Source organism: Stegostoma tigrinum, chromosome 9 (assembly GCF_030684315.1).
Source record: "Stegostoma tigrinum isolate sSteTig4 chromosome 9, sSteTig4.hap1, whole genome shotgun sequence".
Lineage (NCBI taxonomy): Eukaryota > Metazoa > Chordata > Chondrichthyes > Orectolobiformes > Stegostomatidae > Stegostoma > Stegostoma tigrinum.
In genome coordinates this window covers 29689499-29715628 of record NC_081362.1, presented here as the reverse complement: position 1 = coordinate 29715628, position 26130 = coordinate 29689499, and the positions used below count along the sequence as shown (strand labels likewise).

Sequence of the window (26130 nt, the reverse complement as noted above, 5' to 3'; positions counted from 1 at the left end):
AAGTTAGTGTTTGGGTCTTAGGTAACCTCAGTTCTCACGTCGAAGTTTTTGTGTGAGCAGCCCCTGGCCAAAAAAAAGTTATTTGGTTTTCATTTTCAAAACAGTGTCTCTGTGTGCAAATGTCCTAAATTTTTGTCCACATATATTCTACCAGTTACAGTTTCAGAATTGGAGTCATAGATTATTCTCTGGTGTATTTGAATGAGTAATTTTTGAGTGTTTCTTTCCATTTCAGTAAAACATAGTGAGTATTTACAACAAGCTGCTTTGGAAGAGTATGGGCCAGATCTGCACCTGGCTCTGAGAAGCCGCAGAGATGAACTCCAATATCTTAGGAAAATAACTGAGTTGCTGTTCCCATACATTCTGCCACCGAAAGCCACAGAGTGCCGGTAATATGCTTGTACCTTGTTTTCTTTTGCATTGTTTTTGGCATGGGAAGAATGTTTAGTGGCAAGTTTATTTTTAAAACTAAAATTTCCTATGAACAAAATTATTTGCTAGTGACTTTTTCCATAAAACTACAAGTTATTTTTCTGCAATGTTTCAATATTGTGAATTTTTTATTAAACTTTAAATTTTGACCATACATTTAAAGTAAGGTGATCCTTTTTGACACTTAATTGAAATTCTGAAGTTTTAAGATGATGTTTCCATGAGCTTTGGACATTGTACATATCCTGGAAGAGCGTTGACAGTACTGATTTTGCCATCAGTATCCACACTTCAAATGTAACTTTCACATTTTTGTGTTCCAATCTGTCCCTGGACTTTGCTCCCTCGCTATGACTTCATCCTGTCTCGTAATTCCCAAAACACACACCTTCTCTAATTCCAGCCTCTTAAATGGACAAAAGTGGGCAAATGGAATATAATACAAGAAAATGTACAGTTCATGTTGGATTGGAGAACAAAAGAGCAGTGTATTATTTAAGTGGATAAAAACTAGAGAAAGCTGCAACACACAGGAATTTGAAATGACTTGTACACAAAAACCACAAAACCAGCACACAGTTACAGCAGGTAATCCAAAAGGCTAATGGAATATTGGGCCTTATTTTAAGGGCCTTGGAAGCTAAGAGTAGGGATGCCTTACTGCAACTGTACAAACTGCTGGTGAGACTATATCTGCAGTATCGTGAGCAGTTTTGGCCCCTTTATTTGTGGAAAGATGCCATTTCATTGGAGTCAATTCAGAGAAGCTTGGCAGAGTAAAAGCTGATAGGACATTTGCTCACATGGGAGATTCTAGGACTAGAAGACATTAATTTCAGAATAAAGGGATGTTAATTTAAGACATAATGAATTTCTTCTCTGGGTCTTTGGTACAGACAACAGTAGGGTGAGGGAGGGTGGGGGAAGAGTGTGCAGAATCCCTTTGTGTATTTAAGGTTGAGGTAAATTCTTTATCAGTATAGAAATCGAGGGTCGCGGGAGGGAAAAGGTAGGGAAGTAGATGTGAGGAATGTTGGATCAGCCATGATCCTATTGAATGGCAGAGCAGAAATGTGTTCCTATTTCTTATGGTCTTATGCCATTCACATTGGTGATAATGAATCTGTGTAGAGCTGTAATTTATTACACTCTTATATTCCTTCCCTAAAATGCTTTTTTTTGTTTTTCATTTTCTTTTCAGATTATCCTGAAATCCATGTTTTTCACCAAACTTTTGATCGTGTCCCTCATTTTCTTCTTTGGCTTGGCATTCACTTTCTCTTTGGGAACAGTACCTAAGGGGAACTGGAATGCTTTTCTGTATTAAATATCATGTATTAATGTAAATTATGTAAGAAAGCTGCTTAATTAGTTTGAATTTCAAGTACTGTAGTGAAGTAATAAATCACGTACTATCGACACATGTTCTGAGGAAGGGTCACTGGACCTGAAACATTAACTCTGATTTTCTCTTCACAGATGCTGCCAAACCTGCTGAGCTTTTCCAGCAGCTGTTTTTGTTCCTGATTTACAGCCTTTACAGTTCTTTTTGGTTTTCATGCACTGTCCATAGTTGTGCACCTCACAATTATACTCTGTAGCTTTCATAATGCAATCATTTGTTAACTTGATCTGAAATTTGAAACACTCGTACAGTGTTGGTTAACAAAGTGTGAGCTGGATGAACACAGCAGGGCAAGCAGCATCTCAGGAGCACAAAAGCTGACGTTTGGGCCTAGACCCTTCAGGCCTGAAACGTCAGCTTTTGTGCTCCTGAGATGCTGCTTGGCCTGCTGTGTTCATCCAGCTCCACACTTAGTTATCTTGGGTTCTCCAACATCTGCAGTTCCCATTCTCTCAGATGCAGTGTTGGTTAGTTTATTTAAATATAGCTTCAGGAGTTTACTATTTAGCAGAGGTCCACTTGATTATCAAAAAACTTACAATTTAATTCACTATTTAACGGTTTATTTTATCTAAATTTCTGTTCAGGCTTTAATTCTGCTAGCCCATAATTCTAATGCAGGATATACAATTTGATTCCCTCTCTGTTTGATATCTAGATCTCTAGCCTTGCTGATTCAAGAAATTCTGGCTGGGTCAGTGTTTCTTCCCTCTTTGGACTTCTTGGCTGATCCGGTAAATATCTTTTAATAAATGAAACTGATTAACTCTTTGACCAAAAGAACAGTAATTTTTGTGAAAAACACAACTTATTTCAAAATTTTTTAAAGTAGAGTTTTAAAGAACATAACGTGATTGTAAATTGTGCCCATAATATCCAACCTGGTCCTGTTTGCACAGGTGTTCCTTGACCTATTTGAATTTTAAATTAAATGGTTGAAATTTTATTCCAAACTAGCAAACTATTTTCAGCTCAGAAATGGACCATCCAGTTCAAAAGGTGGATCTGTTTTAACTTCACTTCAGTCTTCTCCACCCTTCAGCTTACCCCATCAACATATCCTTCTCTTTCATCTATCTATCTAACTTCTGCTTGAATGTATCTGTGCTCACTGACTGAGTCCTTGTTTTAGTCCATTCCACATTTTTACTATTCAGTTGATAAAGTTTATCTGGAATTCTTTATTCAACTTATTAATTGTTTATTATTTATGATCCCTAGTTCTGGTCCTGCCAGTGGGAATGTTGTTTCCTATGTCTGCCCTGAAGCAGTTTTATAGTCTTAAGAACTTACATCAGGTTACTCTTCCCTGGAGAAAAATGCTACAGTCCATTCGGTTTTACTTGATAATAACATTCACCATTACCTCTTCAAAACTTCATTCCATTTCACAGCCAGTGCTTTGCTGTTGCACTACCTCTATGATGTTGGATGACACAAGTTTTCCTGCATTTGTTCATGGGAATGCAGGAATGAGTCCCGAAGCTGAGGGCACTGCTTAAAACTTAGGGTTTGCCTTTTTAGGATGGAGGTATTAAATCTTTTGAGAGAGTTATGCAAACATAGAATACTCTGCCTCGGAAAGCATTGAAGATAGGGTTTTTGAGTATATTTTAGATAGTTCTTATCAAACATATGAATCAAATGTTATTGGAGGTTGATGGGAATGTGGAATTCAACTAGATCTTATTGAATCGCAGAACAGGTTTAAGGTTGCTGAATGGCTTACTTCTCCTAATTTGTATGTTTTCGATATTTCCGTCCTTGCTCATCTCCCCCACCCCCCCCCCCCCCCCATTACCATATATTTTTTCCTTTTTTATCTCCCCCTCTCCCCTCCGCCTTATTTTCCCTTGACTGTTAACTCAAGTGGCACTATGTATTCTGCGACCATAGTCTCTTGTTCAACCTCCAGTTGAGTTTAAAACCTCATTCTGTTCATTACCAAGATTGATTTTAGCTCTGTATCCATACATCATTCTGTCATAGTTGAATCCCTAATCTCCACTTATTGCATTCAGGTTTGATTTATTTTGATAAACTTTGGGTGGTAGGACCATCTGTTTATAAGATCCAATTTGACCACTCATTGATCATTTCTCTATAAAATCTAATTAATACCGATTGTTTATTATTACCTGTCTCCGTAAAGTACTTTGCACTTGTTTTTACACTTCTTCTACAACACAATAGTTGTTCCAGCCCAATATTGTGTTAGAGAAAATTGCACTATATAAATAACTAGGCCTATGGGAAAAGCAGAGTTAGGTGCAGACCACCAAAAGCATATTACAAAGGATAGAACTACTGTCAGTAGCTGTTGAGACAGGTTGGTCTGACTGTGACAGCGGCTTCTTGTCTTCAGTATTTCCAAAAAGTGCAGAACAGTTATCAGGTTTCCTGGTCAATACTTATCCCCTTAGTCAGCAATACAGTGACATATTGTCTGGCCATTAGCACATTGTTGCTTGTGGAAGAGTGTTGTGTGAAAGTTTGGCGCTGTATTTTCTACAATGACTCCATTTCAAAAGTGGTTGTCAAACTCTTCGTAACAACCTGAGGTTGTGAAAGTTATAAGTCTTTGTCAGCTTGGAAATCTAGGTTCAGGTTATGCCTCAGAACTCAGTGGCCGTGGGAGGTACATTCACAATGCAACTAAAAAGTTGAGTATCAATCGGCAAATTCTTTCGATATTGCCAGTCCCAATCTGTAAAGTTGGGAGAGATTCCTGGTCAGCTGTGTGACTAGAAGAACATTGGAGACTGTACCACCACTATCCATAGTTCCAGGGTGTGGCATATTTATGTGTATGTTACCATAGCAACTCACTCCTTCAGCAATCTTATCACCACACCACAAGGTTATTGAGGGATATGGAATAAAGGTGGGAAAATCAAGTTGAAATAGAAATCAACCATGATCTCACTAATTACTTAAATAGGCAACTGGGAACCTCATGTTGTACCCAGGTCCTGTGTCTCACCGTTTTTCCTTTCACGCTAAGTTATATTGTTTTTCACTCTCCTATATACCCTACTTTTCCTGATTACAGACCTGCTGGCTTCTTCATTTTCAGTTTTATTGAAGGCTAACGGGAGAATTTCTCAAGGACTCTGAGAATTGCAACATTGTACAAATACACTGTAGGTATCATTAGCAAAAGGTCTTTGACAGCAAAATGCGTAATCGATGGAATTGCATTATAGCCAACGTAAGTTCAAGTTTTAGAACTAGCGCTGTCCCTTTTATCAGTTGAGTTGTATAAATTCATGTTACCAGAATGCACATTATAGCAGAACCTGCTGTACTACTGAACAGTCACTGTTCCAATATAGTAACATACCATAAACACATCCTTAGCAAAGGCAAATTCATGAAAGTAGATTGTCTCCGGGCTATTCTCCAGTCCAAGAGGGAAAGCATTGAAAAAACTCAGGAGGAGTAGCAGGGGAGAGAACCCCAGTTTTTGTAACAGAGGGGGAAAACAGGTACCACGTCTAGCTTCAAGACCCCAGCAGCTGCTACTTAAAACTAAAAATCCTGGTTCGGTGGGAGCTTGACCCCACCCAATCAGACTGCTTCTGTTGTTCCAACTTTTTTTTTTAAGAAAAAGCCCAAGACACCTCAAGCTGTTTACTTCATGGGCTTTCAATAGTCAGCTTGGTACCTGTGACTTAAAACTTCTCTTCAAAAAAAAATCCAGGACAAAATGGATCTCTTAAATTTGCGGTATCATCACACCATTTCCTTTAAAGAGAAATGAACCATCGACGTATAAAGATGGCTTCATTTTTAAAGATCTTTAGTCATGTACAATTAGTATACAACAGTATATATACAATACTTTGACCATAAGCATGTAAACACTTAGCACTATGGTCCATTTCGATCATCATTTTAAACCATCACTGAATGCCTCTGTCTTCCTTCATCAAAGTTGTGACAATGCGTTGGCAGTTAGATTCTCTTATCCTTCTATGTATATAATTTTCAAATTGAATGGCTGCAATAATGAGTTTCAACTAAACAGCCTGGAAATTTTTTTCTTAGTTTTTTTCAAATACTTTAAGCATAGTGATCAGTACATACAATCATCTCTGACACATTACTCGCAATAGAAATGTTGAATTGTTGCAACGCCAATGCTAAGCTCAAGGTTTTCTGAACGTAAAATATTTGTGTCATTGATTATTCAATTTTTCTGGATAGATCTTTGTCTTATCATCTTGCAAGAGTACAGCGCTGACACGCACATGGCGCACACAGCTACTTTGAATGGCATTGCGTGATTAGGTAGCTAACACTGCTTTCAGGCTGTCAAATGCTTTCTGACATTCCTGTGTCCACTGAAATTTTCTGTACTACTTCAACGTGTTAGTCAGTGGAGCAACCATACTGCTCAAATTCAGTATGAGCTTCTGCTAAAAAAAAAACACTCAATTCCAGGAATCATAGTACTTTCCTTTTCATCGAAGGTTATTGGCAAGTTTCCCTTACCATTCTTTTCACACCCCATGGGGCCATTTTTCCATATCCAGTGACATGGCCCAGGAACACGATTTGGGCTTTTGCAGACTGGCTCTTTAGCCAGGTTTATCACCACCTCCTGAAGTCAATTGAACAATTCTGATAAGTTGCTTCAAATGTTCCTTCCCATGTGTGACTAAAAATCACCAGTTATTGGTAGATACTGCACAATTGGATAATCCTGAAATAACTTTATTGATTAGCCTTTGAAATGTAGCTAGTGCATTTTTCATTCAAGTGGCGTGAATTTAAACTGTAACAGTCCATTCGGTGCCGTGAAAGCTGGAATTTAATCAATTATTTAACAACTAAACAGTAACTGTTCCAATGTAGTAAAGTTCCGTAAACACATCCTTGGTAAAGGGAAATTCAGGAAAATAGATTTTCTCACAGGCCATTTTTCCAGTCCAGGATAAATATCGAAAAAAACTGAGTGAGGGAGAAGTGGGGAGAGAACCCCCAACTTTTATCTGTGGCGGAGAGGAAAAATAGGTTCCATATTCAGCTTCAAGACTTCAGCTGCTAACTTACAACTAAAAGTCCTCGTTCTGTGGGAGCTTCACCACACCCATTCAGTTTTCTTCTATTGTTCCAATTTAAAAAAAAAAATTCCCCAAGGCTTCACAAGATATTATGATCTTTCAAAAGATAACTTGGAACACATGACTTAAAACTTCTCCAAGAAATACCCTGGACAAAATACACCTCTTAAATCCATAGTGCCATCACAAAAGGAGGAGAAAATGGTTGTGAGGAATATTAGCAGTTAGGGCCTAGGTTACAAAAGCGGAGCCAAAAAGGTGATTCTCTCCAGCTTACTACCTTGGTCACAAACTGATTGGCACAAGGTCAACTGCATTAAAGAACATGGCTCAAATATTGGTGTCGGAGAAACTGGTTTGAATTTACGGGACATCAGCACCAATACCTAGGAAGGAGGGAGCTGTTGCAATGGTACAGGCTCCACTTGAATCATGATGTGGCCAGAGTCTTGGCAACTCCCTTCCCCCTAACGCATCCCAAAACCAGCCCAGCTCGTCCCCGCCTCCCTAACCTGTCCTTCCTCCCACCTCAAGCCCCACACCCATCTCCTACCTACTAACCTCATTCCACCCCCTTGACCTGTCTGTCCTCCTGGACTGACCTATCTCTTCCCTACCTCCCCACCTACACAGTTACTGGCTCTATCCCTGCCGCCTTGACCTGTCTGTCTCCTCTCCATGTAGCTTCTCCTCTATCCATCTTCGCTTCGCCTCTCCCCCTCTCCCTGTTTATTTCAGAACCCCCTTCCCCATTTCTGAAGAAGGGTCTAGGCCCGAAACATCAGCCTTCCTGCTCCTCTGCTGGTTGGCCTGTTGTGTTCATTTAGCTCTACACCTTATCTCCTAGGACTTCAAACTAAGTGGTGGGTGCATGGAATGTGCTGCTGGCAGTGGTAGTGGAGTCAGATACATTAGGGACATTTAAGTGACTCTTGGATAGGCGTGTAGATGATAGTAAAATGTAGGGTATGCAGGGTAGTTTGATCTTTGAGTAGGGTAATAGGTTAGCACAACTTCATGGGCCAAAGGGCCTGTACTGGGCTGTATTGTTCTATGCTCTAAAATAGTGGAGGGAGGGTGATTTCGGTCACATGGGAAATTAGAAAATCAAAGATCAAGGAGAAGACAGGATTGCAGCATAATGATGGAGATGATTAATTCCATAAACTAAAAGGAAGAGACAAATTGTCACATTACACCAGGGAACCATAAAAGGGAAATTTTACAATAAAACAAGCACAAAGGCTTTGTATTTTAATACATGAAACTTCCATGATAAAGTAGATGAACTGACAGCGCAAACCAAGGTAATGGTTGAGAGATCATATCCCTTTACAGAGACAAGAACAAAGTTGCTGGAAAAGCCCAGCAGGCCTGACAGCATCTGAGAAGGAGAAAACAGAGCTAATGTTTCTAGTCAGGTGATCCCTTTCAGAATTGTTCGGAGGAAGGGCCACTGGACTTGAAACGTTCACTGTTTGTTTTTTCCTTCACAGATGCTCCCTGACCTGCTGGGCTTTTCCAGCAACTTTGTTTTTGTTGCTGATTTACAGCATCCACAGTTCTTTTGGTTTCTGTTTACAGAGACATGGTTACCAGGAGATTGAATCTGGCAACTAAACATTTAGCGAGTTTTGAGAAGATTTGTAGTTCAGGTTGAGGTTCTGGATGTGAGTTTGCTCGCTGAGCTGGAAGGTTAGTTTTCAGACGTTTCGTCACCATTCTAGGTAACATCAGTGAGCCTCCGACGAAGCGCTGGTGTTATGTCCCGCTTTCTATTTATCTGGTTAGGTTTCCTTCCAACCCAAGGAAACCTAACCAGATAAATAGAAAGTGGGACATAACACCAGCGCTTCGTCGGAGGCTCATTGGTGATGTTACCTAGAATGGTGACGAAACGTCTGAAAACTAACCTTCCAGCTCAGCGAGCAAACTCACATCCAGAACTAAACATTTAGGGATATTTGACTTTTTGGAAGTACAGAATGAAAGATACTGGTGGTGGGTAACGTTGTTAATAAAAGACGAAACGAGGAGAATTGAGAGAGATCATCTAGGTTCAGATAACGTAGAGTCCATTTGGTAGAGGTAAATAACAGCAAGGGAAAGAAGACATTGGCCAGAGTAGAGTATTGACTTCAAACATTACCCACATCGATAACAGATAATTGGAGCATACAAAAATAATGAGCGTTCATTATGAGGACCGTTCCTCTTCATGTGGATTGGGATAATCAAATTGGAAAAGGTAGCTACAACAATGAATTTATAGAATACAGTTTATAGGGATTGTTTCCTAAAGCAATATGTCATGGACCCAACTGGGCAACCGGCTATCCTGAATCTGGTAGTAGTTATGAGGCAGGTTTAATAAATGACCTCCAAGAAAATATTGCCTTGGAAGCAGTGATCATAGCATGTTTGAATTTAATGTTCAGTTTCAAAGTGAGAAACTTGGGTTGGAAGTGATTATGTTTAACTTAAATAAGGTGAATTACAATGAAATAAGAGTTAGCTAAACTGGACTTAGCTGATAGATAGCAGGAAAGACAGTAAGCAAGATGTGCCAGATATTTAAGCAGGTAATTCATGACTTGCAGTGAAAATATATCCCAGTGAGGAGGAAAGATTCTAATCTAAGCGAGGGACAAACCAATCATAGCTAAACAATGAAGTTCAGGAGAGTTAAGTTGAAAGGAAAAGCATATAAAGAATGCTAAAGTCAGTGATAGCCCTAATGACTGAAATGATAATGCCTAAAAAGATAGAGAGAAAATAAACTGCAAGAGCAAACCAGTGAGGAATAGGAAAACTGAGAAGAGAAGGTTATTTAAGCGTATAAAAAGAGAGGCCAGTGAACATAGGCTCCTTGGAAAATAAAGCGGGGAAATGGTTATAGGGAGCAAGGAAATGACAGAGGAGTTAAGCAGATATTTTGCATCAGTTTTTAACAGTGAAAGTTGCTAATGAATATGGAATTAAGTACCATCACTGTCTCTCGAGAAGCAATGTATTCAAAAAAATCTAGTGTTGTTAAAGCCCTGACACTTATGGCTTGTATGCTAGGATCCTAAAACAGGTAGCTGCAGAAATAGTGGCTGCTTTGGTTGTCATTTTCCAAAATCCTTAGATTCTGGAGAAGTAACAGAATTTCTATGTTGACACCCCTATTTAAAAATGAGACAGGTGAAAAAAAAGTGAATAACTATATAGGTCAAATAGCCTAAAACCTATTGGAAAAATATTGGAATCAATTATTGAGGAAGTAATTGCATATTTGAGAAAGTAAAGTCAGCGTAGTTTCATGAAAGGGAAATTGTATTGTAACTACAGGCTTTTTGACGAAGTCTCAACCAGGGTGAATAGAGGGGAGCGAATAAGTCTTGTGTTTCAGTTTCCAAAAGGCTTTAGATGTATCACAATCTTATTGCACAAGAGTTCATGATGAACGTAATACATTTAATCCGGCTTGAAAATTGGTTCACTAACAAGGTAGTCAAAATGGATTGATCACTTTCAAAGTTGGTGTGCTGATGCACAGTAGTGGTCTTACACTATTTTAGTGGCTTGAGTTGTGAAGAGGACACTCTGCAAAGGAATATAAATAGATAAAATGCATGGGCAAAAATCAGCAGATAGTGTGTTGTGGACAAATGTGAGATTATCAACTGTTGATAGGGAAAGTTTGTAAAAAGAAAAGCATAATATTAAATAAAAGACCACAAAATTCGGCAGTCAGAGTTCTTGGTATTCTCGTACATGAATTGTAAAATGTTACTGTGCGTATTCAGCAAGTAATTAGGAAGACAAATGGATGGTCAACCTTTATCGCAAAAATAGGAAAGTATTAACACTGTTGCCCAAGATTTGACAAAAGCTAGAAGAATGTGTGTAGTTTAGATCTCTTTACCTAAGTCAGTACAAACTGTTAGCAGTTCAAAGAAGGTACACTGGGTGGTGTTTTTGGGATGAAAGTATTGTCTTATAAGGAAGAAGTTGAAAAGTAACAGTGTACTTAAATATCAAACCCTTTTGCCTTTGCTTTTCTGGAGGCTCCCAATCTGCGCAAACAACACTTTGTCTTTGAAGAATTATTCTCTTCTAATACTCCATCTGTCAACTCATGTTATTCAGTCCTTGGCACTCGATCTTTGATCTGCAGCTCTATTCATTTTCTGTCTAATTCCAAACCTGTATCGTGCTCTTCATATTGTTAACAGCTCACTTTCCTCAGTTATTCCCTGATCCCTTTTTAAAATTATTGCCCACTTCCTTTGTGACCTCTTTGGTCAGTTCTGTTTTCTTCTGTTATCTCAGGTATTCACTTATTCTTCAAAGTGTGCTTTTGTGCCAGAAGCACAATCATCTCTCATCCCCTGCCTACTGCAGTGTTCAAGGCATCAATGAATGCAGAAAGAAATGTTTGATAGAGAGGTAGTAGGAACTGCACATGCTGGAGAATCTGAGATAACAAGGTGTAGAGCTGGATGAACACAGCAGACCAAGCAGCATCAGAGGAGCAGGAAAGCTGACGCCTTGGGACGAGACCCTTCTTCAGAAATGTTTGATATTTCAGGTTATCAGAACTCTGTTACCAGTTTAAGTTTACTGTTGTGCAGAAACAACTTCATATTTACATTTCTTTATTTACAGGTGCATTTTTTCTTATCTAATAGTACACTACTGAAATTGGCACTTCTGTCTACATTTGCTATTTCCACCTTAACTGAAGTCAGTTTCTGGGAGATCCTTCATGTCACTGACTTGAGACTAAAGGTTTCTTGTGCTGTGTACGTTAATATTTTTCAAAGCTGATGTCTATATGACAGTGTTAAATTTAAAGCTTTGAGAGGTTATTCTTGTGTAGTAATCTGCCAAGTACCATTATATGGATGTTTAAATGCCTTTGTCTTTTGTTAGGACACGGTGAACCATTTGTTGCTGATTTTCATTGATGATAGTCCGGTGAGTATTACAGGCCTTTGCACTTATTTCACAAGGAAAACCCTACTCAAATTATCTTAACTAGCGTGAGCATTCCAGCTACTTTCATCCAGAATTAGCCCAACTATCAGTGTAAATAGCAGGTGCCCTGACAGTAGGATCAGCTCAAATACCTAAAGAAAGTGGAATACCTACTATGCTGTTGTACTCGTGAATCTGAATGTTTGTTAGTTAAGTGCAAGTTGGGATGTATTTTGGATTGACAATTGGGCTTTTCCTAGACATGTCCGAAGCTATTCTAGCATTACTATATTGTCTTAATGATGAGCATGAATTAAATAATTAATCCCAGTTGCATGCTCGGGTGCATAAAATTCCCATCTGGGAGTTCAGAAGAAACTTTTTTCCTGAGGCACGGGTGAGAATGTAGGGTGGAATCTTCCCATTCCTGATTGACAAGGGCCGTGACGGGAAAATTGTAAAAATGGGTGAGATGCCCAGGGAGGGACTACTTGACATAGAGAGTAAAAGGGCGTATTTTCCAACCAAGCTTTGAATGGCAAGATAAGATTCTTGCTATAACTGGCAAGAAGCCTATTTACATTCATTACTATGCATTAACATCCTCATTTATACATCATCTCTGCCCATTGATATGTAGTTTCCTACATTGTCACCAGCTGGACAGGAACTAGATGGCAACAATTCCGGATGTTAAAGCCAGAATGGGTACAAGGTGATATAGGCTTGTTGCTGTTTAGCCCCCTAAATGTCCATCAGCTGTCTATATCTTGGAACATGCTTCATGGGCAGCAACCACACAACTCTTAGTCTAACAGGACCTCCAGATGCAATTGGCCAAGCTAACTTACAGTAATAGCAGGAGTGATTGAAGGAAATCATATGAATGAGGTTAAAGTGAGGTTGAGAATGTATAAAAGAATGAAAAATAGTTTGTTCTACTAACACAGTTAGATCAGGAAAGACAGGTGGAGGCTTAACTTCTGCAGTGAGTAACCTGTTTAGTATGTTGAAGGTGAAAATTAAATATATTTGGTGGTTCTGATTAACTAAATGTGTACTTCTGTTATTAGCCTGAACCAGCGACTGAGCCTCCCTCGCCCTTGGTTCCCTTTCTTCAGAGATATGCTGATGCAAGAAATAAAGCCCAATCGGTGGGAAAGTAACTTTTTTTCCTTTGTTTTTTTTTGTTTGCCTACAACATATTCCAAACGCAGTGTGTGTTCTTGTCTTCCTTTTGGCTTCTGCATTTTTTTTTTGCAGCTGTCATTTGAAAAGCTGAAGTCCAACTAGTATTTTAAGTGAAGCTTTTGTATCAATCAGAGGAAATGACTAAGAACTTTGAGTTAAATGGCATCCATCCCTGTTGCCTGAGAGCAGTGATTCAGCACCTTCATCTCTTAGCCCACCAATATTTACAAGCTTTTTAACCTCCTAAAGGCTGAATTCTTGCCTCAAGTGGTTCCTGTCTGTCAAGAATTATTACCAATTGCATGAAAGAATGCAGACTGATTTTCTTTCCATTCTTTGCTGAAACTAGTCCATGTGGAGATCGTGGGTTTGGGACGGCACGGTGGCTCAGTGGTTAGCACTGCAGCCTCACAGCGCTAGGGACCTGGGTTCGATTCCAGCCTCGGCTGACTGTCTGTGTGGAGTTTGCACATTCACCCCATGTCTGCGTGGGTTTCGTCCGGATGCTCCGGTTTCCTCCCACAGTCCAAAGATGTGCAGGATAGGTGGATTGGCCATGCTAAATTGCCTGTAGTGTTCAGGGGTGTGTGGGTTATAGGGGGATGGGTCTGGATGGGATGCTGCTAGGGGCGGTGTGGACTTGTAGGGCTGAAGGGCCTGTTTCCACACTGAAGGGAATCTAATCTAATCATCCATCTGAGATCAAACTGGATAATGATCTTGGGATTGTCTGCCGTAGGGAGTTGGGACTTCAAACGAGGAGTAGGCCATTTAGCCCTTACAACTGCTTCCCCATGCGATAAGATGATGGCTGATTTGTTTGTGGTTCTGTCTTTGCTTTTCTTGTCTGTATGCAATTACTCATGGCTGTCTGGTCAATCATTAGTCCAACTGAGTCTTGAATAGATTCAAAGATTCAGCCCCTACTATTTTCCAGGGAAGAGGGTTCAGCACTCTTTAAAGTCCCTCAAAGTACTATGTTTTCTGTCTGTCATGAAGAGAGATTTGTGAATTTTTTTATAGTTTTAGTCTCCACCGCAGGAAAAAATATCTCCAGGTATTCACCCTATTCAGTGATAATGGGAACTGCAGATGCTGGAGAATCCAAGATAATAAAGTGTGGAGCTGGATGAACACAGCAGGCCAAGCAGCATCTCAGGAGCACAAAAGCTGATGTTTTGGGCCTACACCCTTCATCAGAGAGCCTATTCACCCTATTCAGTCCCCTTGAGACATAATGATTCTCGTCATTAGAGTTGTACAGCATGGAAACAGACCCTTTGGTCTGAGTCGTCCATGCTGACCAGATATCCTAAATTGATCTAGACCCTTAGTCTAATCCCATTTGCTAACATTTGGCCCCTATCCCTTTGAAACCTTCCTATTCATATACTCATCCTGATGCCTTTTAAATGTTGTAATTGTACCCGTGTTCACCACTTCCTCTGACAGCTCATTCCATACACCCTCTGTTTGAAAATGTTTTCCTTTTGGTCCCTTTAACTTCTTCCCCTCTCACCTTAAACCTATGCCGTCTAATTTTGGATTTTTTACCCTGGGGAAAAGACCTTGACTATTCACCCTATCTATGCCTGTCATGATTTTATAAACTTGCATAAAGTTAGCCCAGAGACTCCAACAAGTCAGGGAAAAAAGCCCCAGCCTCTTCAACCTCTCCCCATGGCTCAAACCCTCTAACCCTGGTAATATTGTCGTAAATCTTTTCTGAACCCTTTCAACTTTCACAATGTCTGTCCTGTAGCAGGAAGACCAGAACTGTGCACATTATTCCAAAAGTGACCCAACCACTGTCCTGTACAGCTGCAACATGTTCTTCCCAACTCTTATACTCCATTCACTGACCAATAAAGGCAAGCATACCAAACACCACCTTCACTAGCCTGTCTATCTGTGACTGTCCTTTAAATGAACTATCTAAACCTACACTCTAAGGTCTCTTTGTTCAGCAGCTCTCCCCAGGATCTTAGTATTAAGTGGGTAAGTCCTGCCCTGATTAGTCTTTCCAAAATGCATAACCTAACATTTATCCAAATTAAACTCCATCTGCCATTCCTTGGCCCATCAGCCTATTTGATCAAGGTCCCATTGTACTCTTGAGATAACCACCTCGGTTATCCACCATACCTCCACTGTTGGTGTCAGTTGCAAACCTAGTAACAATACCTCCTTTTTTCACATCCAATTCATTTTATATAAATGACAAAAAGCAGTGAACACAGCACTGATCCTTGTGCCACACCATTGGTCACAGGCCTCCAGTCTGAGAAACAACCCTCCACCACCACCCCTGTCTTCTACTTTCAGGCCAGTTCTGTATCCAAATGGCTAGTTCTCCATGTCTTCAATTTGATCTAACCTTGCTAACCAGTCTACCATGCAGAAGCTTGTTGAACAGCCTACTGAAGTCCATATAGATGATATCCACTGCTTGGCCGTCATCAATCCTCTTTGTTACTTCAAAAAAACTCCGTTAAGTTAGTGAGACATGATTCCCCATGCACAAAGCCATGTTGAGTATCCCTAATCAGTCCTTGCTTTTCCAAATACATATAAATCCTGACCCTCAGGATCCCATCCAACAACTTGCCCGCCACTGACGTCAGGATCACAGATCTGTAGTTCCCTGGTTTTGCTTAAGTAGTGGCACCATGTTTCTATCTGACCTGTGTGAAAATTTAAGTTGTACAATGCATTATTTGTAGCCATATATCAAATTTTACAATCCTTCAGGCCTGATTTAGTCTCGCCTGAATAGCCATGAAATTGCTATTGTCTGTCCTGAAGCTGAATAAAACTCCTGAGAAATGTTCTTTCAGCAAATGCGTGTATAGTTACAGCAAAAAAGTTGTTTCCAAAGCTGTGGATGGTGCTTTTTGTGAAAAGGCAGAATTAATAATGTTTGAATGCAGTATATGGTTTGATATATTGCATTATAGATAGAATGGAAAAATTTGGTGATATTGACCTCTCTTGACAGATGATAGATAGCAAATTCAGCCATACTGAAGTGACAAAGGGGTAATTTTTGGAAATTTTGAGTAGCCTGACTTGATCAGAACGGTGGCACTAAACGAAGTTTAAAGTTATAATTGAAGATTATTGGAACACCAAATTAGGCTTTGGAATAAATTTGTCAATTGCTTGAGGTTTATAGTTCATGTATTCACATTTTTAAATATAATGGGAAATGTTATTGTCACAAAAATTCATCACCTTTCCTGTCTGCCAAGATCTGCTGCCTAGAATAAATATATTATAATAGTTAAAGTAGACTTTGCAAATACTATACATGGTAACATATGTTGTGAAATTTGAAGGATATGATGTACACAATTTTTATTGTATGAATATGTTTGGTTCTCCAGAGTTCTGTCTCTGTTCCAATTTGAAATAATGTTCATAAACTGCTTGTATTTTAGAGTTTTACTTTGGTTTATAAATCATTGAGATATATTTACTTGATTAATGTAGATTTAAACTTTTGTTGTGATAATGTACTTTTAAAAACATTTAAAATGATGTTGAACATGGCTACTATTAACTTCAGTTTAAATGTTTTGTAATGCTGCTTGACAATGTATTGAGCACTTTTTAAAATCTAATTGACCAATCTAGGCCCTAAAACTCGAGTTAAAGGAGATAAGAGAGCAACAAGATCTGCTGTTCTGGTTCATGAACTTTCTGAAGCAAGAGGGTGCAGTGCATGTGTTGCAATTCTGTTTCACTGTCGGTAAGGAGCAAGCATTTGACAAAGGTTCATGCTATCTAACTACATTTAAAAGCCCCTCAGTTTAAAACTTGTGTTGGCTGTACTGGTCTGTGTACACAATCCTATATGTTTCCTAGATCCTGTTACCACACAGCTACAAACAACTTGAATATCAGTAGGACCTTATCCATTGCAATTACTTCAACACTGATTTTTAACTAATGATACACATCAGAGATCAACATTCAGTGATGGTTGAATCTGCTTCTTTGCTGATTTTATACATCTAATCTATTTAATAGACCGGTAATAGAAATACACTTTAAATTTATATGCTTATGTTGTATGTATCGTTAAGGCTTACAATAATACTAAACCTGTTATTGTTAGGAAGGTCCATAACATAATTGGTTTTGAACTTGAGTAATGACTAGGAGAAAAACGGGATAGCATTATAACAATTTGAATTGTTTAAAATATTAAGTTGTGTAAATATTTTGACTAATACTGACAGAAGTGTAGTGTAATATAACATAAATCCTGCATCCATGTTTGTAGATTGATTTTTCAAATTTCACACCTGTGACGCCACTTTCCTTTTTAGAATCACAGGAGAAAAGACATGCAATCATTGTTTGTCTCCTTTTCTACTTATGCTGTGGGTATGTGGTTATTCATGCACGAAACTTGCTGGAATGGTAAAAAGGGTCTTTTTGTTTGGTTTTGACAAGTAAAATCCAACTGAATATCACATACACATTCAGCTTCCTGTACTATGCAAACTTTGAAGGAATCATCAATTTCTGCATAATTGCAAAATTTTTGTCAACAGAGGAATTCAACGATCGGATCTTATGTCCAGAGTTGACAGATGACGAGATGCAAACACTTCACGAGGAAGTGAAGAAAATTTATGTGACATATTGTCTCGATGAAAGTATTGATAAAATCAAATTTGATCCATTTATTGTGGAAGAGATACAGCAGGGTAAGTTTATTCCTTTGTTTATTATCAACAGGAAATTAATTGGAAAGTCAGATAACACTTCAATTGAGAATATTTTCTTTATCTGTATGTAATAATGTTGTTTCTAGTCACTTAGGCAGGATCTCATAACTTGCTGGTAAAGAGTAAATTGCTTTTAACTTGAAGACACTTGGAATACTCGTCGATCTTTGATCTCAGAAATTCGTAAATGAATATTCAACTTGCTGTTTTATTCTTCCTGCCGACTTTCAATTGTGCTGCCAATTTGCAGGAATTTTATTTTACCTTTAGGTTTATATCTGTAATAACAATGCACTCCATTTAAAATCTGCATTTTTTTTTTCCATTTACTATCCTGATGTACAAAGACTTGACTTTATTACAAAACACAACACAAATGGAATTGCTATGTAGTAAAACCAAAGCAGTTTTCACCGAAACTTAAAAGAAATGCTCAGTGTTGGCCAAATATTGTCTAAAGATGTATAGATTTATGTTCTGATTCTAATTCAGTGTGGTAATGCTCAATATCTGCTTTACTGAGCCAAATGGTATAAGTTTAGTTGGATGAACACCTAAGCGCAAAGTTAATATTATGGTGATCACCAACTTATGGGTAGGGGTCAAGCATGCACCCCACTCGCTTGCCCCCCACACTCCCACACCATGCGTGTCCCTGTACCATACACGTTGCCCTGTCACCACATCATTGCAGGAACTTAAATGAGTCAATGTTTGCTATCTCCTTGCCATACCAAGAGTGTTTTGAGGGTATGTTAATCGTGACTTGATAAGCTGGTCCTGATATTCATCCCTTTTTGCCCATAAACTAATGTCTCTTACTCAATTTGTAATTTAGATTAGGATGACTTAAAATTGAGACTTCTAGGTTTTATTCAACCATAGGGCAAGTCCTACAAGCCCTGACTTGAGTAAGGAAACACATAGGGGGTTATCCAGGAGAGTGCACATCCTGAAAAGCCCACCAGCGGAATGTGTATCAGGATTTTTGACGAGATTAAGTTGATGGGCAGAGACATATGATTTTTGTTTAATCCTGAATGTGATGCTGAGACACTGTTTTGGTATGTGGGATTAATGAAGTCACCGTGCAAAAGCACTTACTAGCTACGACCAACTGGAATTCAAACAGGCACTACAACTGGTTTTGTCATTAGAAAATGTGGTAAATGGAGCATGGGAGCTACAGGGCATCCCAATGAAAGTGGACACTCCTACCTGCCTGACTGCTTAGGAAACCACTTGAGTGTAGGCAATTGCAGACCCTCATGCTAGGCATATCCTGAGCAGAGGGATCCCTAGGCCAGCTCACAGCAAAATTCCACAATAAAGCCAAGCCTAAGCCGTCTGGCTAAAAAGCTGTTCAGGATCTGGGCCACAGGTCATTGTCGTTGCTGATGCTATGCAGTCTCAAGACAGAAATGGAGTCCTACAACCCCTGACTTGAATAAGAAAACACAGGCCGGTATCCAGGAGCGTGCACCACCCTAAAAGGTCCACCTACTTATGGAGTGGGGCAGTTGAATTAATTAGCAACATCCAAATCGGGACCAATTAAAATTAATGTTTGGTTAAGTGATCACCCAGTTCACATGGAGGTCAGTACCAGCACACCCATATCAGTGGTTGCAGAACCAGTCTTTAACGATATTTGCCCTGAGTTCCAACCCTTAAGTTTGTGCAAGACCTTGGCCAGACTGAGAATGTACTCCCTGGGAACCGTTACAGACTAAGGGTGTGATTTTTGTGTTTTTTCTGTTCTGGTACCCTGAGAGAAGCAGTTGGTGCCATTACCACTGATCGTACTACAAAGGCTCAAAATCTTTTGATTAGAAAATGGCTGCCTCACTGTTAAGTCCTAATGAAATACCAGGAATTTTTCAAGAATGGATAGGGGCAATCAAAGGGGCCAATGCCACTTTATACGTTAACTAGGAAGCAATTCAGTGATTTTTACAAGGCCTGCCCAGTGCCATTTGCCTTGTGGGCAAAAATAGGGGTATAAAGCTGGAAAGTGAAGAAATTACCAAACCAGTGCAGTTTGCAGAATGGACAACACTTAGCTCAGTTGGCCTTTTGTGGGAATGCTATGCAAACGGCAAACTGCTTCTCGTAGCGAGAGAAATACCTAATTACTTGCATAGAGGACTTGTACGCCGAAATATTGCAGTCTGTCCTTTGTGGAGGTAGACATGAACTACGCCTAACTGCAATTATGACTGGATGTGGAGTCCCAGATGTACGCCACAATTAATACCTGTAAGGGTTTATATTGATATACATGGCTGAGGTATCATCAGCTTCACACCCTTTTCCAGCAGATGACAGGGAGCGTTTTACAAGGGCAGCACCCCCACGTTTGTAGCAGTGACTTGTGTTTACCCCGGATTCAGTTACATGTTAACTATGCAGGCCCTTTCGTAGGCTTAATGTTCTTGGTCATTGTGGATGCCCGTTCAAAGTGGTTGGGCATGCATAGAGTTCATTTGGCAAATTGGTGGATAGTGATTGAAAATTTGCAAGCATTGTTTATGATACATGGACTCCTGGAGGTATTCTTCATGGGCAAGACTGCTCACAGTACTTCAGATGTGGTCTCACCAGTACCTTGTACAGATGCAGCAAGATTTCCCTCATTTTACTCCAGCCCCTCTAAAATATGTGCCAGCTTTCCATTCGCCATCCCCATTACTTGCTGCACCTCGTGAGCTAGCTCTGTGTTCTGTGCACAGGTACCCCCTGTTAGCAGCAGACAATCCAAGTATTTCCTAAAGTTGAATGGCATTCAGCATACTTGGACAACCCCATACCATCCATCGTGCAGTGGCCTGGCAGAAAGAACACACCAAACATTGAAGGCAGGCTTAAGGAAACCGCCTACAGCTTCACTTGATAACAAACTGCCCCAGTTCCAGTTTGATTTTAGGACTGCCCCTCATGCAACTACAGGGATAGTTCCAGCAGAGCTACTGATTGGGAGAAGACTCCACACCAGGTTAAACCTGATATTCCTGGACCTGGGTTGGGGTGAAGTTGAAACGGCATCAGGAACACCAATGCTACCACTTCATCCAAGCAAGAAGCACAGTTTACTTCGGGGGCTGAAGTTTGGTGTCAGAACCATGAAAGTGACACTGCATGGATATGAGGCAAGGTTGATGTGAGGTCACATCAGATAACATACAAAGTTTGGGTAGGCGAGCTGGTCCTCAACAAGCATGTCAATCCTGCCTGAATGCTGCTATCTCGCAAACTGGCAAGAGCAAAACATATCTGGCCCCTCAGAACAGCCTGTCAGAAACATGAGTTCTCCTCCTCCATGTTGAAGAAACCACTGAGTCCAAGATGGATGCAGCCTCAATACTGTCCACCAGAAGAAGAGGAAATTCTCCCGCAATGCTCTGACATGGGACGGACTACAGTCTGGTACACATCGCTAACAGAGCCTGTTTGGAACTGGTTCTGGGACGAAAACATCCCTGGAGAAGCTAATAGAGGAAGACCAGACCTGCATTCCTGGACTTGGGTTGGGGGAGCGTGGGATGTAGTGATTTGGAACCAGTTGGATTTATTGACAGATCCTTGATTGAAGGTGGTAACCTGGGCCACATGATACTCCATTTGCCAGCTTTTTGTATACCTACTTAACCTACTAATATCCCCATGCAAACTGTTTGTCATAGCTTGCCTTTCCACCTACTTCTGTGATGTCTACAAATTTGGCTACAGCACATTTACTTACTTCCACTAAGTTGTTGATACATTATTGTAAACAGTTGTGTTCCCAGCACAGATCTCTCTTGAGCTCCACTGGTTACAGGTTGCCAACCTGCAATAGAGCCCCTTATCACTATGCACTGTTTCCTGCCCATTAGCCAAAACTCTATCCACATCATTACTGTAACGTCAGAACTGTGGAAGCTCATGGCTTTTGTTTGTCACTTTTATCTAAATGATTCGCATGATAATATAGAAGGCATGGCTGGTAAGCTTTTGGATGACACCAAAATTGGTGTGTAGTGGACAGTGGAGAAAGTCTTCTCAGACCACAAAGGTCTCTTGAGCAGAAGGGTCCAATGGGCTGGAAAATGTCAGATGGAATTCAATTTGGATAAATACAAGTTAGTGAATTTTGGTACAACAAACAGCTGCAGGACTTAAACAATTAAGAGCCTTGGGTAGTGTTGTAGGAGAGGGACCTAGGGATTCGGGTACATAATTCTTTGGTTGCATCGCATATAGACAGGGTGGTTATAATGACATTTAGCACACTTGCCTTCATTGCTCAGTCCTCTGAGTATAGGAATTGGAACATCATGCTGAGGTGCACAGGGCATTGGTAATGCCTTTTCTGGGGTATTGTGTCCATTCTGGTCACCCTATTATAGGAAGGATATTATTAAGCTAGAGAGGTTCAGAAGAGATTTACCGGGATTTTGCTAGATAAGGAAGGTAGGAGTTACAAAGGAAAGCGGATAGGCCTTGACTTTTTCACTGGAGCCCATGAGGTTGAAAGGTGACCATGTGGAGAATTATAAAATAAGGAATGTAGATGGAGTTAATGGTAGTTTTTTTTCCCTCGGGTGGAGGATTTCAAGACTGGGGTATACGTTAAAAGTGAGAAGAGAAATTTAAAAAAGACATGAGGCAAAATTTTTACACAGTGGTTCGTGTGTGGAAAGAACTTCCTGAGGAAGTGATGGATGTGGGTGCAGTTACTACATTTAAAAGATAGTTAAGTACATGAATAGGAAGGTTTTGGAAGGATGTGGGCCAAAAGCAGGCAGGTGGGACTAGTTTAGTTTGGGATTATGTTTGGCGAGGACTTGTTTGTCTGAAGGGTTTGTGTCTGTGCTGTATGACTCTGACAACTTTTTGAGGCACCTTGATGATTACCTTCTGGGAGTCCAAATACACAACGTTTACTTGTTTCCCTGCATCAATTTTGTCGTGAATTCCTCAAATAAGGGCGAGGAGACTTATCTGCCTTTCGCACCATTAGTTTGTCTGAAGTATGTTGATGGTACTTAATTCCTCTCCTGTGTTTTTTAGTATTAGTGGGATAGAACAAAAGAACAAAGAAAATTACAGCACAGGAACAGGCCCTTCAGCCCTCCAAGCCTGTGCTGATCGAGATCCTCTATCCTAAACCTGTCATCTATTTTCTAAGGGTCTGTATCTCTTTGCTTCCTGCCCATCCATGTACCTGTCCAGATACATCTTAAAAGACACAATCGTGTCTGCGTTTACTACCTCTGCTGGCAATGTGTTCCAGGTACCCACCACCCTCTGCGTGAAGAACTTTCCATGCATATCTCCCATAACTCCCCCCCCCCCCCCCCCCTCACTTTGAACTCATGACCCCTAGTAATTGAGTCCCCCACTCTGGAGGGGGGGAAAAGCTTCTTGCTATCCACCTTATCTATACCCCTCATGATTTTCTAGACCTCAATCAGGTCCCCCCTCAATCACTGTCTTTCTAATGAAAATAATCCTAATCTACTCAATCTCTCTTCATAGCTAGTGCACTCCATGCCAGGCAACATCTTGGAGAACCTCCTCTGCACCCTCTCCAAAGCATCCACATCCTTTTGGTAATGTGGCAACCAGAACTGTATGCAGTACTCTAAATGTGGCCGAATCAAAGTATCTACCATCATAACACTAGTTCATAATATCTGTCTAAGTTCTCTAAGGGGCCAGTAGTCACTTTGACTTTTGTTCCTTTTTATATGTTTAAAGAATTTCTCCGTGTCACTTTTTATATTCATCATTGGTTTGCTCTCGAAGTCTGTTTTCTTTCTCTTTATTATCTTTTTAGCCCTCGTTTGTTGGATTCTGAATTTATCCCAGTCTTTGGGGCTATCACTGACTTTTGCACCCTGTACATGCTGCTACTTTCAACTTAATACACTCCTTAACATTCGTGGTTAGCTCTGGTTAGTTTATCCCTTCCTTAATCTACAGTCTTTTCTCTTTACTGGGATGTATTTTTGCAGAAAGTCACAAATTACCTGCTTAAATGTCCGCCACTGCTTGCTTAACTGCCTTTCCTGCCCAGTCCAGTTTAGCTAACTTTATCCTTGTTTCATTGTAATGATCCTCTATGATTTGATGATTCTTTGTTAAAAGCAGTGGTTTCTAATCTAAGATTCTCGCACTCAAACTGAATGTTAAATTCTAACGTCACTGCTTCCAGGGGGATTTTTTAAAAACTCAGATCATTTGTTAAACCTGTCTCGTTAACTATTAGCAGATCCAGGACAGTTGAGAAATAATCTAGGCTCAGATGATGTAGAGTCTATTTGGGTGGATGTAAATAGCAGCAAGGGAATGAAGATTTTGGCAAGAGTAGAATGTAGATCCCCAAACAGTAGTCATACTGTAGGAAATGCTGTAAATCAACAAATAATAGGAGCGTGTAAAAAGAATAGAACAATTATTATCTGGTTCGTTCCATGACACATTGTTCTAGGAAACCGTCCCTGATGTATTCTATGAATTTGTTGTTGTAGATACCCTTTCCAATTTTGTTGACACATTCAATATGAAGACTAAAGTCCCCCATAATTATTCTTTGATACACTGTTTCAGCACTTGAGCTGCACAGATTCTTGCCATTGGTAATTATGTCTCCAGTTTGTCGCATGCAAGTTACAATTTTGTGAAGCTAGCTGTAACCCAGTTGGATAATTGAAGTTATTGGTTGTATTTTAACCCTTGCAGTTGCAGAAGGATCTTATAGGAATGTAGTGAAACTTCAGACCATGCGCTGTTTGTTCGAGGCATATGAACACGTCATGAACCTACTTGAAACTGTATTTACACCTATGTTTTGTCACAGCGATGAGGTATGGAATCTGTTACTTCTCTATTTGCTTTGGATTCTTTGAACCCTCACTGAGACTTGAAGTAAGTATTTCCTATGCGAATTCTGAATAGTATGAGGGTGTCAAAAGATGTTGTTTATTGAGAGTTCTTAAGGTTTTCAAGGGCTTCTTTTTGAATTCAGGGACCAATTTTCCATTTTTGGAGTGAATATGTTCATTCTCACTAAATCCTTTTAATGAGATGGGATGTAGTTACTAGTAATGTTATCTTCTGTGTTTGTGTTGACATATTGGGTATTTGTACTCGGAGCAGAATTGAAAGAACTTGTGTGAATAATTATCAAATCTCATTAAACTTAAGGCCACGCCGTGCAGGAAAGCTTAAATTTCCTAGATATTGCACCATTTAAGTTAGCACTCGGCAGCATCCAAATGTTAGCCGGAAAAGCTTTTTTTCCAATAACTGGCATTTTGTAGACAATTTGTCATGGATTCATTCCTTGTGACTGAGTTTTTCTGGCTCCCAGTTGGCTTTTGTTGTTGACAGGGCCTCTTTTGTAATCACACAAAGCTCCACCTTTCTCCTTGTTATGGCCACATGCTTATCTCTCCTTTCAAAGTTTCCCTTTCAGATGACCTGTCATGCCTCTTGGCAACCCATTTGCTTCTCTTCTCCACCCGCACCCCCACCCTCCCAGCCCCAATGCCTCCACTGCTCAGGCTTTTCTTGCCACATTTTCTCACATTTTCTGTCACTTGACTCCTAACTTTACATTATCAAAAACGCTGTGTAAATCTGATAAATTGCAGCTACTGCCTTACATTTTCCCACTCTGTTACCTTTTATGACATCATCTTATCAGTGCTCTTAGTTGCATAGATGGATGTTCAAGATAGAATAATGAAATGTGGGTTCCTCCTCAATCCCTTAATCCTCAGAAGTACTTTGGCTGATGGGCCTGTCAGGCAGCGTCCATGGAGAGAAAGCAAGCTCACGTTTTGAGTCTGAGTGACTCTTCATCAGATGGATACTGCCTGACTGGCTGTGATCGCTAACACTTTTTTGTTGTCAGTACAAATTTCACCATCTGCAGTAATTGATCCCAGCCAATTAGAAAGTTACTATGAATGGCTCAGTGGTTAGCACTGCAGCCTCATAGCACCAGGGACCCACGTTTGATTCCTGCCTCAGGCAACTGTCTGTGTGGAGTTTGCACATGCTCTCCGTGTCTGCATGGGTTTCCTCCGGGGTGTGTGGGTTTATCGGGGTACGGGTCTGGGCGGGATGCCTCAAAGGTTGGTGTGGACTTGTAGGGCCGAAGGGCCTGTTTCCACACTGTAGGGAATCTAATCTAATTGTAGGGAAAATTTAATACAAAAGTAAGGTAGTTATGCAGGGTACTGGTGAAACCACAGCTGGAATCTATGTACAGTATTGGTCACATTACTTAAAGGATGTAATTGCATTGGAAACAATTCAGAATGTTTACCAGACT

General features: G+C 40.1%; 1 protein-coding gene across 13 annotated transcripts in view; it reads left to right on the top strand.

The window, feature by feature from the left end:
- snx14 (sorting nexin 14) overlaps positions 1–26130 on the top strand; it is a 234146-nt gene that overhangs the window by 80864 nt on the left and 127152 nt on the right. For all 13 annotated transcript variants that reach the window (XR_009446141.1, XR_007248056.2, XR_007248055.2 and 10 more), the window contains exons 8-14: positions 236–392; positions 2499–2574; positions 11830–11874; positions 12948–13028; positions 16702–16816; positions 17628–17783; positions 24531–24655. Coding sequence is in view for 9 of the 13 variants with exons in the window: in XM_048535544.1 (XP_048391501.1) it covers positions 236–392; positions 2499–2574; positions 11830–11874; positions 12948–13028; positions 16702–16816; positions 17628–17783; positions 24531–24655 (755 nt within the window). In the remaining 4 variants the exon portion in view is untranslated. The remainder of the gene's footprint in view (positions 1–235; positions 393–2498; positions 2575–11829; positions 11875–12947; positions 13029–16701; positions 16817–17627; positions 17784–24530; positions 24656–26130) is intronic.